The sequence below is a fragment of the Hemiscyllium ocellatum genome, chromosome 6, assembly GCF_020745735.1.
Source record: "Hemiscyllium ocellatum isolate sHemOce1 chromosome 6, sHemOce1.pat.X.cur, whole genome shotgun sequence".
NCBI lineage: Eukaryota > Metazoa > Chordata > Chondrichthyes > Orectolobiformes > Hemiscylliidae > Hemiscyllium > Hemiscyllium ocellatum.
Genome location: NC_083406.1, coordinates 57,620,811 through 57,640,385, shown reverse-complemented (window position 1 = coordinate 57,640,385; position 19,575 = coordinate 57,620,811). Strand labels below are relative to the sequence as shown.

The 19,575-nt window shown below is 39.5% G+C and overlaps 1 protein-coding gene across 1 annotated transcript in view; it reads left to right on the top strand.

The window, feature by feature from the left end:
- Positions 1-19,575, top strand: part of tyr (tyrosinase) — a 95,559-nt gene that overhangs the window by 69,092 nt on the left and 6,892 nt on the right. Inside the window, exons 3-4 of the mRNA XM_060826596.1 lie at positions 4,031-4,178; positions 12,433-12,614. Coding sequence (XP_060682579.1) covers positions 4,031-4,178; positions 12,433-12,614 — 330 coding nt within the window. The remainder of the gene's footprint in view (positions 1-4,030; positions 4,179-12,432; positions 12,615-19,575) is intronic.

Genomic DNA, 19,575 nt, shown 5'->3' with positions numbered 1-19,575 from the left:
AGGTGTTCGATATGCAGGAAAATCTCTGCCTGCTGTGGAAGGATCCTTTGGGGCATTGAATGGAGGTGAGAGGGGAGGTGTGGGTACAAGTTTTACATCTCTTGCAGTGGCAAGGCAAGGTGCCAGGAATGGAGGGTGGGTTGATAGAGGGGTGTGGACCGAACCAGGGAGTCGCAGAGAGAATACTCATAGAAGTGAGGAGGGAAATACATCTCTGGTGGTGGGGTCTGACTGTAGATGGCAGAAATGGAAAGGATAATTTGTTGCATGGGGTGCAAGGTGAGGGCTGGGGGTAGGTTCTATCATTTTTGTGGTTTGAGGGGTAGGATATAAGGACGGAGGTGTGGGAAGTGGAGGAGATGTGCTGGAGAGTTTTGTTGACCATGTCCGAGGGGAAATTGTGGAGCTTGAAATAGGAGGTCATCTGGGATGTCCTAGAGAAGAATTGGTCCTCCTGGGAGCAGGAATTGGGAGTAAAGGATAACATTTTTATAGGAGGGGGTTGGGAGGAGATGTAGTTCAGGTAGCGGTGGGAGTCAGTGGGTTTGAAGTAGATGTCTGTGTTGAGTTGGTCGCCAGAGTTGGACACAGGGAATATCTCTGGGACACACACTAAACCCTTCCATGGCTGACTTCAACTCCTTCTCCTCCCATTCTGCCAAGGACATGGATGTCCTGGGCAGCTTCCACTGCCAAATCCAAGCCACCCGACACCTGGAGGATGAACGCCTCATCTTCCGCCTTGGAAACCTCCAACCGCACAGTATCAGCATCTATTTCACCAGTTTCCTAATCTCTCGTCCCCATACCTCATTCCAAATCCAACCATCCAACTCTGCACTGTCCTCGCTGTCCATTTTCCTTCCCACCATCACCCAGACCTCTATTTACCTATCAGCTTCCAAGCTACCATCCCCTAGACCCACACCCACCCTCCTATTTATCTCTCAAACCCCTTCCCCCTCCCCCCAACATTTCCTGTTTAGGGCTTATGCCTGAAACATAGATTCTCCTGCTGTGCTTTTCCAGGTCACACTTTTCAAAACTGACATCACAATCTGCGGATTTAGTTAGTCATAGAGATGTACAGCATGGAAATAGACCCTTTAGTCGAACTCGTCCATGCTGACCAGATTTCCTAAATTAATCTAGTCTCATCTGGCAGTATTCCTCTACCCTTTTGATTCAAATACACATCATATATCTTTTACATTGTTGTAATTGTACCAGCCTCTGCCACTTCCTCTGGCAACTCTTTCCATGCACACCACCCTCTGCATGAAAAGTTTGCCCCATGGGTCCCTTTTAAAACTTTCCTTTCTCACCTTAAACCAATGGCCCCTAGTTTTGGATTCTCTTACCCTTTGGAAAAGACCTTGACTATTTATCCTATTCATGCCCCTCATGATTTTATAAACTTTACAAGTCACCACTCAGCTTCTGATCCCTCAAGGAAATAGCGCCAGACTATTCAGCCTCTCCCTATGGCTTAAAACCTCCAACTCTGGCAACATCCTTGTAAGTCTTTTCTGAACCCTTTCAAGTTTCACTTCTTTCCTACAACAAGGAGACCAGAATTGCACACAGCATTCCAAAAGTGGCCTAACCCAATGTTCTGTACAGACTTAACATGAATCCCCAGTTCCTATACTCAATGCACTGACCAATAAAAGCAAGCATACCAAATGCTTTTTTACTGTCCTGTCTACCTGTGACTCCGATTTCAAGGACCTATGAACCTGCACTCCAAGGTCTTTTTGTTTGGCAACACTCCCAGAGCCTTATTATTAAGTGTATAAGTCCTGCCCTGATTTGCCTTACCAAAATACTTCTGATGTTGCTTACCACAATTTAGCTCACCATTTTGGACCTAAAATAGCCCCGACATAGTTGCATCCTTCGGACCTGAAGTAAAATCTCAAGTGCAAAAAGCAAGGAAGAAGCTTCCTAACATAGGCAGCATGGTGGCTCAGTGGTTAGCACTGCTGCCTCACAGCACCAGGATCCCAGGTTCAATTCCAGACTCAGGTGATTATCTGTGTGGAGTTTTCACATTCACCCCATGTCTGCGTGGGTTTCCTCCGGGTGGTCCGGTTTCTTCCCACAGTCCAAACATGTGCAGGTCAGGTGAATTGGCTATGCTAAATTGCCCATTGTGTTGGGTGCATTAGTCAGAGGGAAATGGGTCTGGGTGGGTTACTCTTCAGAGGGTTGGTGTGGACTGGTTGGGCTGAAGGGCCTGTTTCCATACTGTAGGGAATCTAATCTAATGAATGGGAATGCTGCACAACTGAATTTTGCAGCTGATATGCTTTAATTGGATTTATCCAATGCAGTGTTCCCATACCCCTTCATACGGTCATACAAACAAACTTTCAACTGTTTCTGAAGGTGATTGTCTGCTATGACATTATATTTAATGTAGTAACATAGTATAGTCATTGAGTTTTCTGCTCCACACATTTCACAATATCTTTAGTTTGTTTTCTAACACAATTGAGATAACATGAAAATCTTTCACATTTCAAGTGACTGCTATCGTCATTGTAAGGCTTTAGTTTGATCCTGCAAACAGTTTTATAATGCTGATACCATTACATTTATGAACACAATACATACAAAACAACAGGAAAGAGCAAAATAGTTCCAGTCTTAGTATTACAAGATTGGCAAGGTCAACAGTGAGCTGGCTTCTCCAATTAGGTACACCCTAGCCAATGGTCTAAAAAAATTAACATGGCTGTACATTGTGATGGCAGTCCTTCTCCCATAACAAATAATTCACTTATAGATTTCCCAATAGCACAATTGACTTAGTACAAACAGATACTTGGTAGCTGCTCTAGGAGTGCTGCAGCTCACTATTAATATGAAGGTTTTGGTTTTGACAAGATGATTAATTCTTTGGAGCGGCACAGATGAGAAACTGCTTCTTATATAGTGGAAAAGTTTACAAGTTCAAAAGGTTTATCAAAGCAAGGTGATAAAGTTTGACCCGAAGTAAAATCTCAAGTGCAAAAAGCAAGGAAAAAGCTTCCTAACCAAGTAAGATTTCCTGTTCCTCATATCTGTATAAACAAAGATGAAATTTGTTGATAATGCATGAAAAGAAAATGTTACTTCGGCACTTATTTCTTGTAGGACTTGACAAATGTGGTGAATAAAAAAAATGGGAATTTTTATACCCTGTGAGAGTACAGTATTATACGCTAATCTTTCACTAAATCACACTTTCTTTGAAGGTTGTGGTGACTATTGACAGCAGTAGTCCAGACTTTTATGTGGAGTTTTTGCTGCTGTTAGGAATTTCTTAAATGTATGCAGAGAATTTCACTGATAATCTAACAGATATTCTTCCTGTCTCTCACCACATTCAACTTCTAAATAAACCTTTCAGATTATAACCTAGTGTTGTGATTTTTAACATCCAACTAATGCAGCCAACTACATCCTTTTGCATCATCTAGAAAATTAGTTGTCATGCATAATGTTTCAAGACTCCATTATCATCAGAACATTGAATACAATCACTGTGCAAGTCTTAGAAACTGATAGAAGCCTTGGCCTGAATTTTCCATTGGCCAGATAATCGTTTCTACAGAGTAGATGGTATTTGCACATGGCGATTGAGAAGAATCCCAGTGTGGCAAACTCCAAAGGAATTGCCAAGGAAATTGAAGATTCCACTGAGCAATTATTTTTATCTGGAATTCTCCAAAAGTTTCCATTTCAACTGGAGAATTCAGAGGGCTCTGCTGCAGTTAGGTCTGGAGTAATAAGCAATGCAAACATGTTGCACTAGTCAAGAACAAGTATTAAACAGTTTTAAAAAGTTTTATAAAAAAACAATTATACAATGATTACACTTTTTGCATTATCATTGAGGTGTAACCACTGTAATTTTACCATTCCTTCATTACGCTAGTTTCAAAGACAACAAATTATATTTTTGTTCTTTGTATGTATAGTAGTTTAATTAATAACTGTACTAAAAAATCAGTTCAAATAAATATAATTTTTTCTCAAACAGGTTTTGCCAATCCAAATGATGCTATATCCAACACATCACAGAGTGGTTTGCATAATGCCTTACACATTTTTATGAATGGTACAATGTCCAAAGTTGGTGGATCAGCAAATGACCCAGTCTTTTTACTTCACCATGCTTTTGTTGATAGGTGAGTGTAATTGAAAATAAATCTACTCCAGGGTCCCATATTTCCTGGTTGTTCACTACAGAAATTCCTCATATATACTATGCTGTCTGCTTAGCCAGTGGCCTAGAAATTTGTATGTATTTTCAGAAGAGATGCTCTATGCTCATGTTAGTGGTGTCCAAGACAGTATATAATATTTGGGCTATGTACTCCTTTGAGTCATGCTATTCATTGATTGGAAAAGTTTTGGAGCTGGGAAAGGCAGAGACCAAATATAAAATGTTATCAGATGCTAATTAAGGACAGCTAATGCATTTTCAAAGTAGGTGTTTGACGTGGTTATGCAATACCGTACCAGTGTGCCTCTTAGTCATGTGAATCACTGCAGGCATCCTTGTTACTGCCAGTTCAATAAAGACACAGTACAAGCAAAACTGTTGGCCGGTGAGCTTGTATCACAATGCTATGTAGCTAAAATTGAGCATTGAAGAGTTATGTAGAAGTATAGGCAATAAAGGGGGAGTACTGATGTTCAGAATTGCTGAAAGCAACAGAAAAGGAACAAAATATCAGGCTGCAGTTGAAAGCACAAAACTTTGACAGATTTAATCTAACAAACTAGAACAGCTATGAACAACTACACTTTTTCCACTGTTGGGGAGGGACTACGAAGTCCATTCCATTCTAAATCTGTATGAAAAAAACCCAAAAAAAACGGACAACAGGATTTTTTGAAGTACTTGAAGGCATGCTTCGATTCCTGAGTGAACCCAACTCATGATTAATGTGTGTTCAATATTAGGGCCCAGGGTGAAAAAGAGTCCATTCATCAACATGTGACTGCTTTGGCACAGCTTGCAGAATCCTGTAAAACTAAAAAAAATCTAATTAAAGGCATTTTTTAAATAAGCAGAAGAGATCCTACACAGAGCAAAACTCTTGATAGTTTCCTAAGAGTAAGCTTCTTCCGTATCAACATATGCAGAAGTGCTGACATTATAAATCACCAGATAAATAATCATAATGTAAGGTCTGGTCAACTCTATTAAGTTGATCAAAATTTCAGGCTGAATTATATAAAGGTCACAGACAAAGGTCAGGATGAAAATACTGCAGAGTAAATTACGCAAAGGAGAAGATATCATGCTCTCACTGCAAGAAATCAACTCACTTTGCACTTAAGTGTTTGTCTAGAAAGAAGTGCAACAGTAGGGTACAGATAGCTACTGGAGAGTCAGAGTCTTAGAGATGTACAGCATGGAAACAGACCCTTCGGTCCAACTCATCCATGCCCATCAGATATCCCAACCCAATCTAGTCCCACCTCTCAGCAACCAACCGATACCCATCCAGATGCCTTTTAAATGTTGCAATTGTACCAGCCTCCACCACTTCCTCTGGCAGCTCATTCCATACACGTACAACCCTCTGCATGAAGATGATGCCCCTTAAGTCTCTATTACATCTTTCCCCTCTCACCCTAAACCTATGTCTTCTAGTTCAGGACTCTCCAACACCAACAAAAACAATTTGTCTATTTACCCTATCCATGCCCCTCATGATCTTATAAACCTCTATAAGGTCACCCCTCAGCCTCCGACGCTCCAGGAAAAGCAGTCCTAGCCTATTCAATCTCTCCCTATAGTTCAAATCCTCCAACCCTGGCAACATCCTCAAATCTTTTCTGAACACTTTCAAGTTTCACAACATCCTTCCGATTGGAAGGAGACCAGGATTGCATGCAATATTCCAACAGTGGCCAAACGATATCTGTTGAAAATGTGTTGCTGGTTAAAGCACAGCAGGTTAGGCAGCATCCAAGGAACAGGAAATTCGACGTTTCGGGCCTGATTCCTGATGAAGGGCTCTGGCCCGAAACGTCGAATTTCCTGCTCCTTGGATGCTGCCTAACCTGCTGCGCTTTAACCAGCAACACATTTTCAACTGCGATCTCCAGCATCTGCAGACCTCACTTTTTACCCTAACCGATATCTGCACAGCCACAATGCGAGCTCCCAACTTCTGTACTCAGTACGCTGACCAATAAAGGAAGGGATATCAACTGAAGATTTGTTGGATCTGTCAGTTCGGTTGCAGAATTCTTGCCTAGCTTGCCAGAGTGTGAACCATCATGATAATTAATTGCCAAGGAATGTACAATGTTACTGCGGCACAGAACAAGAAGCAGAGTGACTAGTGAAGGCAGTTTGACTGCTAAAGCACTATGATGTATTCACCCTGCTATGGAATGCCAGTAGGACAGTACTTGGAGTAACCCTAATGCAGCAAGGACAATTGATTGCATTTGCTTCAGGACATTAAAACAAACAGAACAATGTTACACTCAGATTGGACAGTAATGGGTGGTCATTATCATTCCAAATAGTATTTGATTAATATCTACTTGGAAAAGATCAAGTGACAATTGAGTCCAACTGCTAATCACTTCAAAGTATTTCCAGCAAGCTGCTAATATCTGCTCCCAAATGGTCTGCAAAGAATTTGACTTCAGTTGCAGAGATATCAGGACATGGCACACAATCAAGGAAAATATCTGGCATGCTGTCAAGAGTGGTACTTTCTATAATATGAGTACAGGATGCTATGTATAGGATAAAATCTTCCAGATCCAGTATGACTCAACAATTTGACATATTTTGAAAATCATTAAACCAGCATAGACATTGAACCTGACAGTCAGGAAGCTTGACTGACGTGATGTAAATTACCCAAATAATGTGAAACTGTCGTGTTATTAAAAGGATGCCCTAAAAGCATCAATAAAACACCAGTGATTACAAACGCATATTGAGCATACAGAGATGAACAGACAGCCAAAGATGGCAGATTGTAAAGTGAAAATAGTGTAGTTATCCCTGAGGAGTTAGAGGAGAGATGTTAAAGTGCACCCATGCAAGGATCAAGGAATTGAGTAGAGTATGAGGAAGGCAAGAGATGTGCTCTGCTAGCTGAACATGAGCAATGAAATCAAGGACCACGTCAGTCAGTGCAATGTTTGAGTACCAAGTTAAGCATGCTGGAGAGCACCTGATGCCAAAAGATATTCAACAGTTTCACAGTGCACTATTAAAATTCATACTTGCTGATGAGATGTCCCCCAAAACAGATCATGGATATAGACCAGCAATATCTTAGCAGCTACCCTTTGCTTCATTTGGCAGTTTGCAACAGATCTTTTAGGTGCATTATTTCATTGCATCACATACTAATAAATGTTATTGCAATTAGTAACACTGACACCTAGGTCTTCATATTTTACATGGCTCTTTTGTTTTTAGACTTAGTATCATAAAAGTCTTTTTTGTACTTGCATTTGGCAGATTATACGTGACCTTGTGAAATCTGACTTTTTTCAATTACCATTGCTAGAAAACAAAACCAATAATCAATTTCCTGTCAAGGTAGGGAACAATAAATAAAAACAAAATGTTGAAAACACTCAGCAAGTAATGTAGTACCTGTGGAAAGAGAAACAGACTCAATAAATTGAACTAGACAAAGTTAGAAATTTAAAAGATTTTAAGGGAGTAAACAAAAAGTCAAAAAAGAATAAAAGTAAAAGATTTATGAATGCGTTTATAAGGTCTCCCAGGTTATTTGATTCCAGTCTAGCTCAACCCACACATTATTTTAATGGTTATGGATTACAGTTTCTTTGATGTTAATAGAACACCAAATGTTTGTTTCATCACAGACAACAGGGAGACTGAGACAGATAATCTGACAAGAATATTTAGCAAGAGCACCAGACAAATGCTTATCTTTATTCTGTATTAATAAACCATCTGGGAGCATTATTCATGATACATGGCTGGGAGTTAACATTGGGAGAATGTGAGGACCGCAGATGCTGGAGAGTCAGCGCTGAAATGTGTGGTGCTGCCAAATGCACAGCAGGTCAGGCAGCATCCAAGGAGTAGGAGAACCGACATTTTGGGCATAAGATCTTCATCAGGAATGTTAGGAGGGGAAATGGGTCTGAGATAAATATGGGGGTTGAGTTGAGGGCAAGGTAACTGGGAAGGCGATATGTGGATGCAGGTGGGGGGTAATTGTGGAACAGATAGAGGCGAAGCAAGATGGACAGATAGGATAGGTCAAGAAGATTGTGCTGAGTTGGAGGATTGGATCTGGGATTTGGAAACTGATTAAGTCAATGTTGATGCGATGTAGTTAAAGGGTCCCAAGGCGGAAGATGAGGCATCCTTCCTCCAGTCATCGAATGGCTTGGATTTAGTGGTTGAGGTGGCAGAGACCATTTTCCCCCATGACTCCCTCCTTTGGTCCATGCCCCCCACCAACCCATCCTCCACACTCAGCACCTTCCCTTGCTGCCACAAGAATTGTAAAACCTGCACCCACACCTCCCCTCCCTCACCTCCGTCCAAGGTCCCAAAGGACTTTTCACATCTGGCAGAGATTTTCCTCATCTCATCCACTGTATCCATAGCTTTTGATGTGGTGTCCCCTACATTAGGGAGACAGGATGCCAACCCATGGAGCATTTCAGGGAATACCTCTGGGACACATGCACCAGACAACACTACTGCACTGTAGCCAACCACTTCAATTCTCATTCCCACTCCACCAAGGGCATGCAAGTTTTGGGTCTTTTCCATCGTCAAATCCAAGCCACCCGACGAAGAATGCCTCATCTTCCACACTGGGGGCACACAGCATCAACATAATCTTCAGTAGTTTCCAAGTCTCCCCGTCCCCTTCCTCATTCCAAATCCAACTCATCACTTGGTATTGTACTCTTGCGCTGTCCTACCTGTCCATCTTCCTACCTTACTCCACTCTCCCCATCGAGCTACCACAATTACCCCCCACCTTCAACCACCGATTGCCTTCTCAGCTACCTTCCCATCCCCCACCCAACATTCCTGATGAGCTTACTCCCAAAACGTTGACTCTCCTGCTCATCTGATGCAGTCTGGCCTGCTGTGCTTTTCCAATGCCACACTTTTTGACTGGGAATTAACAATGGTCAATTTTGGCTCTCTGAACTTTTGCATCACCAAATTCAAATCAATTTAGCATTTGTTAAAATCCACAAGAGCGGCTGAATAACTGAACTAACTCTTTCTTGTCACTTCCAAACAGAGAATCAGACACCAAAACATTAGTTCACAATTATTTGTTTTGTAGATGTTGGTTAACTACCTTTAAAAATAAATTTTGATGTAGAACTTCATTTCCAGGTGGCTGACCAGGAAGACCCAATGGCAACACACTTGTTCCTGACAGCATCTCCTTCCCATAGCTGCCAGCATCTCCTTTCAATGCCTGACAGTTTACCACTGCATCTTCCCTTATCCAACACAATTCAATATTAATGACTCAGGGCTTGACTCAAAGCAAGGTCCTGGAAAGGAAGCTAGAGGTAACTGCAAAGGACTTAGTGCCTGGTCTGGCAGAGACCTACTGTAGTTTTGGATATTGGGGAAGTAGATCTTCAAAACTTAACTGAAAACTTTTCTCAACTCTTTTTGGAGCATTCATGAGCAAAGAATCACTCATGAAGGACCACTCATCAAGCTGCTCAGTGCCAAGCATGGTGAACACTCCATCTACAGGTCTTAAAATAGAGTCCTACAGGAACTAATTTGCATAATAAATTCCCACCATTTAAATTAGTTGCTATAGTCACTTAAGGGAATGACCCTTTAAGAAAATAGCATCAGCCACAGCATGACCTAATTTTGAGGCTTTTACTGCCCCTTTAACACTAATTTGGCTAAGGTAAAATCAGCTACATTAATTTAGCAAATAATAAATGCTTAAAATTGTTTATTTGGAAAACAGTGGAATACAGCACAGTAATGCAACTTAGTCATATTGCATCAGTGCTATTCAGTGAGAAATAATTTTGTTTTTTTAAATTTGTCAACTTTGTTTCATTTATGCTGGTTTTAAATAGTGGGCCTGTTTTTCAAAGTTTAGCATGCATGTTTTGGATTAGATAAATGGTCTGAACAAAATGGAGTGTAATAGTATGTTTTTTAAAAAAAAAGATGGCATTGACATTTTTATTTGGACATGAAATCATTTGTAAGTGGAAGATAAACAAATGAGTCAGATTTCAATGAATCAGTGCGTAATAAATTCCAAACTACATATTGTTAAGATCTTGTGGCATAATGTTAGTCTGGACCAGGAGACCATAAGAAATAGGTATAGGGGTTGACTGTTCAACCCCTCCAGCCAACTCTGCTATTCGCTCGGATCATGGCTGATCCGCATTCTTCTTGTGTACTTTCCTGTGTTTTCCCCATAACCCTTGTTTCCCCTAATGGTCAAGAATCTATCCATCTCAGCCTTAAGTGTACGCAAGGACTCTGCCCTCATAGCTCTCTGTGGGAAGACTCTCCAACGTTTAAGAGCAGAATTTCCTCCACATCCTAGGCTTAAATTGGTACCCCTTTATCCCAAGAAGAGAAACATTCTTCCATCAAACGCAGTCAAGCTCCTGAAGAATCCTATGTGTTCCAATGAGATCACCTCTCATCCTTCTAAACTCCACTGAATGGAGTCCCAACATATTGAGCCTTTTCTCGGAAGACAATCACTCCATGCCAGGGATCATCATGGTTCAAGTCCCACCTGATCCAGAGATGTCATTTCATATCTAATCAGGTTGATCAAAATAACTATAACAGGCAAATTAAAGAAATCAATGAATGGAATCAGCTGTATCTGCAATGAGCTAGTGTTCTCAGTCTTAAATTTTCTATTAGCTATCCTGCTAAATTATAAACCTATCACAGCTTTAACAATTACCTTGAGTAACATTTTTAATATCTTCCTTTATTTCCTACTGTTAGCTTTATAACAGGAGAAACACATTTTAGATTTATACCTATTCATATTCAATGATAATTTAATCATCATTAAATTATGATCTAAAAAAATGTCAAATTTGCTGTAGAACAATTATTTTAGTTGCTCACAGAGTTTGGGTATCGCTGGGTGGGCCAGCATTTTTTGCCCATCCCTAATTACCCAGTTAAGATAAAACCACATGGGTTTAGAGTCATGTGTAGACCAAACCAGGTAAAGATGGAAGATTTCATCCCAAAAGGACAAAAGATGAATCTGATGGGTTTTACATAGTCACTATTGAGTAGCTTTCTATTCCCACCTGCCATAGTGGGATCCAAACTCACGCCTGCAGAACATGAACTTGGTGTTCTGGATTATTATTCTAGTGACATCACCATTACACCACTGTCTTCCCTTAATAGCATAGACAAACGTAAAACCCTAAAATTTCAGGCACTCTATAGTGTGACATAAACTTCAACTTGGATAGAGGATTGTATTTGTAGGAGAGTTTTTCAAATATCATTTTAACAAAAAGAGTTAATGGTATGATACTTTTGATACTCAGGTGCAAAGTTAATTTTTTTGACTAAACAGTGTTTGAACGATATCAATCTTCACAAAATATTAAATTGCATCACAAATCTTAAAGCTACATTAAGAGCTAGACTAATAGGAACCACTCAAATTTTCATAAAACTCATTTCACTGTTCTAGCTTACATGCGACTCCAGACCCACAGCAATGTTGTTGACTGTTATCTGCCCTCTGGACAAGTAGGGATGGGCAGATAAGAGTCAACAACAAAACATGTGGCCTAGCCAGTGACATCGACATTCATGAAAATTTTTCAAAGACAAGGTTTCATTGTATACTTCGTTTCAGAATCAGTCAATTATACCTTTTAAAGCATAATAAATAGCTTATATTTGTATTGTGTTTTCTTAATATCATCAAATGTTGCAGTTTAATTCACAGGAACGAAACACCTTTTATTTTGAGTCACTGTTATTATATAGAGGAAAGTCGCAGCCAAATGGCACACTGTTAAATCCACAAACTCTAATGCGATATACAAGCAGATAATCTATGTAATTGCTTGTTGTTACGACACTTGAAAACATTCCTGTTTTAAAAATATTGCCATAGAATCTTCTCATTATATTCCCCAAGAAATCAGACAGGCTATCATTTAACATTTCATCCAAATGATGACACCTCCAACAGTACAACACTGAAGTGTCAGCCAAGATGACAATCTACAGCAAGCTTGAATCCACCATTTTCTTCTTGAAGGCAACAATACAACAAATCAGACAAGGATGGTGTTTAAACAGTATTGAAAATTGAATCTGATTCTGATCCAAATAAGCCTTTACTATTATAAATAACTCCTAGTATTGGTTATGTTTTATTTTCCCAATTGCAGCATATATGAACAATGGTTACGGAGACATGTGCCTCTTTGGAACGCCTTTCCAGCCACAAATACACCAATAGGCCACAGCAGTGACTATTACATGGTTCCCTTCATTCCAATATACAGACATATTGATTTCTTTATTTCAACAAGAGAACTTGGATATGATTATGATTATCTGATTGAATCAGGTAAGATGCATTTCATTAACTAGTTTTCAGCATTATACAAATTGTTTTCTAAAAGTTAAAATATGTTTAAACTATAGATTTAATTGTATAATTTAGTACTACCGTGAAAAGAAAGTTATTGCATCTTTATACACAAATGTGATACCCAATTAATTATTTTTTGAAATATAGTCTGTGTTTTAAGTAAACACAGTTGCCACTATTGCATATGTCAAAATCCCACAAATAGCAATGAAATGGATGACAGACTAATCTTTTTTTTAACTGCTTTGATGAATAAACATAAGCCAAAGCATCCAGAGAATTTCTTGTACATTTATTAAAATAGGATGTTTGATGACTATCTGGGGAAACAGATAGAGCCTCAGTTTAATGTCCAACTTGAAATTAAAAGGGCAGGATTTGGGTCCCAACATTGCTACTGACAAAAGGGTTGAAGAGGGGTCTTTGCTTAGTTAATTGACACCAATGATCAAAGGTTGGCTGTAACATTCCATTTAGTCCAAGAACTCCCCCATGCAGTAACCACTTGGAAGTATGTGGTTGATCAATGAAGATGACCACTCTAGGCTGATTTTGAGGCACCCCATTTGTACAAAGTTTAAGGACTGAAGGAGTGCCTTAAGAAAATTCCTAGGACTGGGAAGGTGGGGTTTAACTGGGCCCACTAATCAGGGTTTTTGTTGTATTTGGAATGGGGGCAGGACCACTTTTTCAGGTAAGGGGCCAGGAACCCAGGCCAGGAACAACACATGGGGCCTATGATTTCTGTCCCCTCCCCTCATATCATCCACTCTGATGATGTTATATGGCTTGTGGGGCCAACAGCTTAGCATCTCAAAGCAGTAAGATCTACCATCTGTTGTTGTGGTTCTGTTCGCCGAGCTGGGAATTTGTGTTGCAGACGTTTTGTCCCCTGTCTAGGTGACATCCTCAGTGCTTGGGAGCCTCCTGTGAAGCGCTTCTATGATGTTTCCTCCGGCATTTATAGTGATTTGTATCTGCCACTTCCTGTCGTCAGTTCCAGCTGTCCATTGCAGTGGCCAGTATATTGGGTCCAGGTCGACATGCTTATTGATTGAATCTGTGGATGAGTGCCATGCCTCTAGGAATTCCTTGGCTGTTCTCTGTTTGGCTTGTCCTATAATAGTAGTGTTGTCCCAGTTGAGCTCATATTGCTTGTCATCTGAGTGTGTGGCTAATAAGGATAGCTGGTCATCAATAACAACGAGCACCCAAGCTACAAATTTTCTCCCAAACTTTGATCTACCATCTGGCTCTTCCTTATAGTCTCTGTGACAATGTCTATCATATCAATGTAACATATACCTGATTGCTTTCATGCAATAAACTGCATCTTGCTGAAGACATTAGCCTCTTCTCATTAGACAACTAAATAGTTCTCCTTTACCACACTAGACAGAACAAGCCTTGTAGATCCCTGCAGAAATTAGAATGGTGACAGCAGATTTACCTGATAGTGACCAATAGTACAGAGAGCTCATTCAACACATAATAAGCAATGATATAGATTGTTCTTACAACTGGCACTAAGGGTTTCACAATTCTTTTAGCTAGCTCCAACATGCAGACAGAGGCTGAGATCTGAAGATTTCATCAGACACTGCTCTCAAAAGCTGTTTGTGTACAAACTGTCAGCAGCTGGAAGAGCTGAACATTCAGGAATGTGACTGAAGAGGGAAATTAGTGCAGATCAGTCCTGAGGAAGGGTCACCGGGTCCAAAATGATAACTTTGATTTCTCTTCATAGATGCTGCCAGATCTGCTCAGCTTTTCCAGCAACTTCTGTTTTTGTTGTTTCACAGATTTACAGTTGGGGCAAGTGAAAAGTAAGAAAAGTACTTATAGTTCAGACTGAGTGAGCACTGCAAGGCTAGGCTACACTAAATGCAATCAACAACAGCAGAGTGAATTACTGGAAGTTGCTGATTAACACGTGCTATTCATGCTTAACTGGTTTAAAGCTACACTAAAAGCAAATACCTTTGGGAAACTGGGTATTTGTAGATTACTTGGTAGCAGCAGTCTTTGCAGTATTTATTGGCACTATGCATAATCACTTCCACAGCATACACGGAGTTGACTGCATATGCCCTCCATTTTTAATTGTTACCAGGCAAGGGTTTGGGAAGAAATCTGATGTTGAAAATGTGATATTCACAGTTAAGCAATGGCTATACAATCTGAGAAATGTTTTGATCTGGCTCTGTTCCAACCTGCCCAACTCCTTGAAATTTTTATGTCCAGTCATCTCATTGTTTCGCAAGTAGTTATGCTGAGATGAATGTAACTTTGATCACCCGCTTTTTTAATATGTTATTGGTAATAACGATTCTCATTACTCCTGTGTATTCAATATACCACCTTCTGGATGACCTCACCATTTAATTCCTGATTGACTGGCCAATTCACTGTTCACTTATTGATTATGGTTAGTTCTCTAGTTGATTTTGGGGACCTGAATAAATGTCTTCAGTCACCACATCATTCTTTGTGCTCCTCATGTTCTGGCCCCTTGAGTATCTCCAATGTCCTGGCTCCACCATTATCTGGTCTGTACCTAAGAATAGGAAGTTAAGGGGTAACCTATAGAAGGTTATAAAATCATGAGGGGCATAGATAAGGTGAATAGCAAAGGTCTTTTCCCTAGGGTAAGGGATTTCGAAGCGAGGACACACACGTTTAAGGCAAGAGGATAAAGTTTTAAAAATGACTTGAGGGGCAACATTTTTTTTTATACAGTGGTTTGTGTGTGGAGTGAACTGCCAGAGCAAGTGGTGGATGCAGGTATAGCTACAACATTTAAAAGATATTTAGATAAGAACATGAATAGGAAAGGTTTGGAGCGATATAGGTCAAAAGCAGGCAAGTGGGACTAGTTCACTTTGGGAACATGGTCAGCATGGACCAGTTGGACTGAAAGCTGTTTCCATGCTATATCACTCTAAAAGCCACAAAAGCAATTTAAAACAAGGTTGCAGACACAAGAATGCTGTGAACATAACCACATAAGAGCTAAGAGAAGTAAACAATTCAGCCTCTTGAGCCTGCTCTGCCATTTGATACGATCATGTATGATCTCATCTTAGCCTGAACCCTACATTCCTGCCTGGTCTCCATAACTCAATATCTTATTCCCATTTTTAAAACCTGAGTAAACTCAAAAAGGAGATCGACAATGTCCCAGCATCCACCTCACTCTGGCGTAGTGAATTCACAGATTCATGACACTTTGAGAGATGTAATGTTTCATCTTCCCTATCCTTAAACTATGACCTTGTGTTCTAGATTGCCCCACATGAGTGAATATTCTCCCAGTGTCTACTTTGTCAATCCCCTTTAGCATCTTATATACCTCAATTAGATCTCCTCTCCTGCTTCTAAATTCTGGAGAGTATAGGCCTAAACACTCTCTTCATAAAACAAGCCCATCTCTGGAATCCATTTAGTAAACCTTATCTGAATTATCTTCAATACAATTACAGCCTTCGTCACAAGGAGTCCAAAAATGTACCCAGTACTCCAAGTGCATTCTCATTAATGCCTTGTACAGTTGCAGCAACACTTTTATACTCTCTTCCTTTAGCAATAAATGCAAAAATTAAATTTGCCTTCCTTATGCATCTGCATACTAATTGTCTGCAATTCATGCATGTGGGTACCCAGATCTCTCTGCACCGAAGCACCCTGAAGTTTCCCTCTGTTTAAATAATAAGTTACCTTTCTATTCCTCTGACCAAAATGGATAACCTCATACTTATTCACATTAAACTCCATTTGTTAAATTTTGGCCCAATCACCTAATCTATCTAGATCCATTTATAAATTTCTTATTTGTTCATTGTAAATTACTTTCCCATCTATTTTCATGACATCTGCAAATTTGGCTATAGTACTTCCTATTGCCAAGTCCAAGTCATTAATAGAGATTGTAAATTGTTGGAGCCTGAAGACCTAACCCTGGGTACACCACTAGTTACATCTTGCCAACCAGAAAAAGACTGACTCTCTGGTTAACTAACAGAAAACAATTATCTATCCAAGCTAATAAATTATGCCTAACCTCATGTGATGTTACCTTGGGTAATAACCCTTTGTGCGGGACTTTATCAAATGCCTTTTGAAAATCAAAATATACTACATCTAAAAGATCACTATTATTCTTATTGCTTGTTAAATCTCCAAAGAACTCCAGCAAATTAGTCAAACATGATTTAGCCTATAGAAATATTCCTGACTTTTACTTATTGGCTTTCCAAATGTCCAGTTATAACTTCCTTTCTAACAATTTCCAACGACATGTTTAACTAGCTGCTTTGTGGTTTCCTACTTTATGCTTCCCTCTCTTTTTCATTAAGGATGTTATATGAGTATTTTTCCAATCCACTGTCATCTTTCCCATTGAATTTTGGAATATTATAACTAATGGATCCACTATCTCATCTGCAACTTCCTTTGAAGCATTTTATGAGCCTCAGCAAACCAGGTCTAGCCACAGAGGCAACTTAGGAAATGATTAAGGCTGTAGAAAAGATAAAGTCCACTGCCTAAAGCTGCAGTAAAGACAGGAGTCCTCCATTCAAATTGCAGACAACAGAAATCATCTAGTAAAGCCATTATGTTTTAATGCTGTAAACAGAGAAATCACTTAGTGAAAATGTAATAAACAAGTCTTGGTTGTAATCAAAGTCACAGGCTGCAACAATAATTCAGTCATTCGTCATTAAATAAACAGAAAAATTTATTAATGCCAGGATTACTGGATTCATCCAGGCAAGTCATGAAAAAGGCCCAGGATCTCCCTGATATTTAAATGGAGGGAATCCTCAATTTTACTTACAGAAACCAGAACAGTATAAGGATGGTAAGAATATACTTGAATGATGTATACTTGAAGGAGGGTCAAGAAGGGAATAGGAGATAGCTTTGGAAAATAGAGTTAAGGAGAATCTAAAGAGATTCTATAAACACATTAAGGACAAAAGAGTAACTAGGAAAGAAGAGGGTCCCTTAAAGATCAACAAGGCTGACTATGTGCAGAACTGCAGGGGTTGATTGAGATACTAAAGGAGGATTTTGCATCAGTATTTACTGTAAAGAAGGACATGGAAGCTAGACAATTTGGGGAAATAAATAATGATATCTTGAAAAGTATCCATATTACAGAAGAGGTGGTTTTGGAAGTAAGATAAATCCTCAGGACATGATCAGGCATTTCGCAGAACTTTTTGAGAAGCTAAAGACAAGATTGCTGGTCTTTTGCTGAGATATTTATACTATCAATAGTCATGGGTGAAGTGTTGGAAGACTAGTGGTTGGCTAATATGGTGCCATTGTTCAAGAACAGCTGTAAGGAAAAGCCAGGGGACTGTAGACTGGTGAGCCTTACGTCAATGATGAGTAAGTTTTTGGAAGGGAAAGCGGTGTCATTTTCAGAATGTGTAATAAAGTAGGATACAGAGCAGCTAGAAATCACATATCTAGTATCTCAAAGGAATTTGAGGTACAGCAGGTTACAATAGAAAACCCCAAAATCATTCCAAAGGAAAAAACATGATCCAGACTTAGACTTTTGGCAAGAAGATATCTATAGGCAAATGTGAGGACTGCAGATGCTAGAAACCAGAGTCTAGATTAGAGTGATGCTGGAAAAGCACAGCAGGTAGGCAGCATCCAAGGAGCAGGAAAATAGACGTTTTGGGCAAAAGCCCTTCATTCCTGATGAAGGGCTTTTGCCCGAAACGTTGATTTTTTCTGCTCGTCGGATGCTGCCTGACCTGCTGTCCTTTTCCAACACCACTCTAATCTAGAGAAGAAGATATCTATGTCAATATGCATTGCAGTAATTACGTCTCTGGAATGAACATCACAATATTATTTGGTAGTGTTCCATGGTTGAGGAATCACTGTCAACAGCCATCATATTGCAACTACATGGTTCAGGAAGTATACCATTTATGATTGCAGGTGTGCAATAAGCAACTCTCCAACACGAGACATCAGATAGAAGAGACCTATACATACTTCACAATTAAAAGTTTCACTCTCTTGAGCAGGAATGTTTGCCCAAAATTTTCATTGAAAGGGCAGAGAGATTTAAATAGCAAAAAACTAAAGAGCGTCCTTAACTAAAGAGTTAAATCTTAAATTGGATTGGGCAAGTACAACGCTGAATACTAAAACCCACTAAAGAAAGGTGCTAAATCATTCCATCTCTCCCTACTCCAAGAAGGTTCTGTTGTATAAGTGTTTTCTTCTGAAAGGGTTAATGTTGAGAATTGAATTAAGCTACACTCAACATGGTGATGTCATATGAACTTGAGTGGAAGGACAACTCTGGATCTTGAAGAACATAAACTCATCATCTCAATCTCCTTACTGGCTTAGTAATAATGTATATCATACTAATGTAATTTGTACCTGATTGCAACATGCAGTAAATCACTCAGGACCCTCTTATTATTAGATGACCTAGTGACGTTTTTTTTTATCTAACACACTTGCCAGAGTGGACCTATAAATCCCAACCTAAAAAGAAGGATGATGGCAGCAAATCTATCTTCTGATGATCAATTGTCCAGCTCACTCTCACGAGGATTTCTATTATGCCACATGATGCCAGTATCTCTTCACCTCAAGCAGATATCACATTATTTTATTAAACAAGTTGAGAAACAACATGAAGAAATGACCAGAATAGACATTATTTCCCAAATAACAAAAGCAACCGAGTTGTATGTAGTTACCATACTCAAACCTAATCGTTTTTTCTGAATTTATGTTGACCTCACATAACTCAACAAGACAGGTGCTGCAAGTAATCTACCACTTGTCTACAGTTGATGAGTGTTTGACGAAGTTATCTATAAGTATAACTTTCACAATGGAAACAGTGGGTTCGGCTAGTGCCGTTGGGTGAGCATGCTTACTGTATTTATTA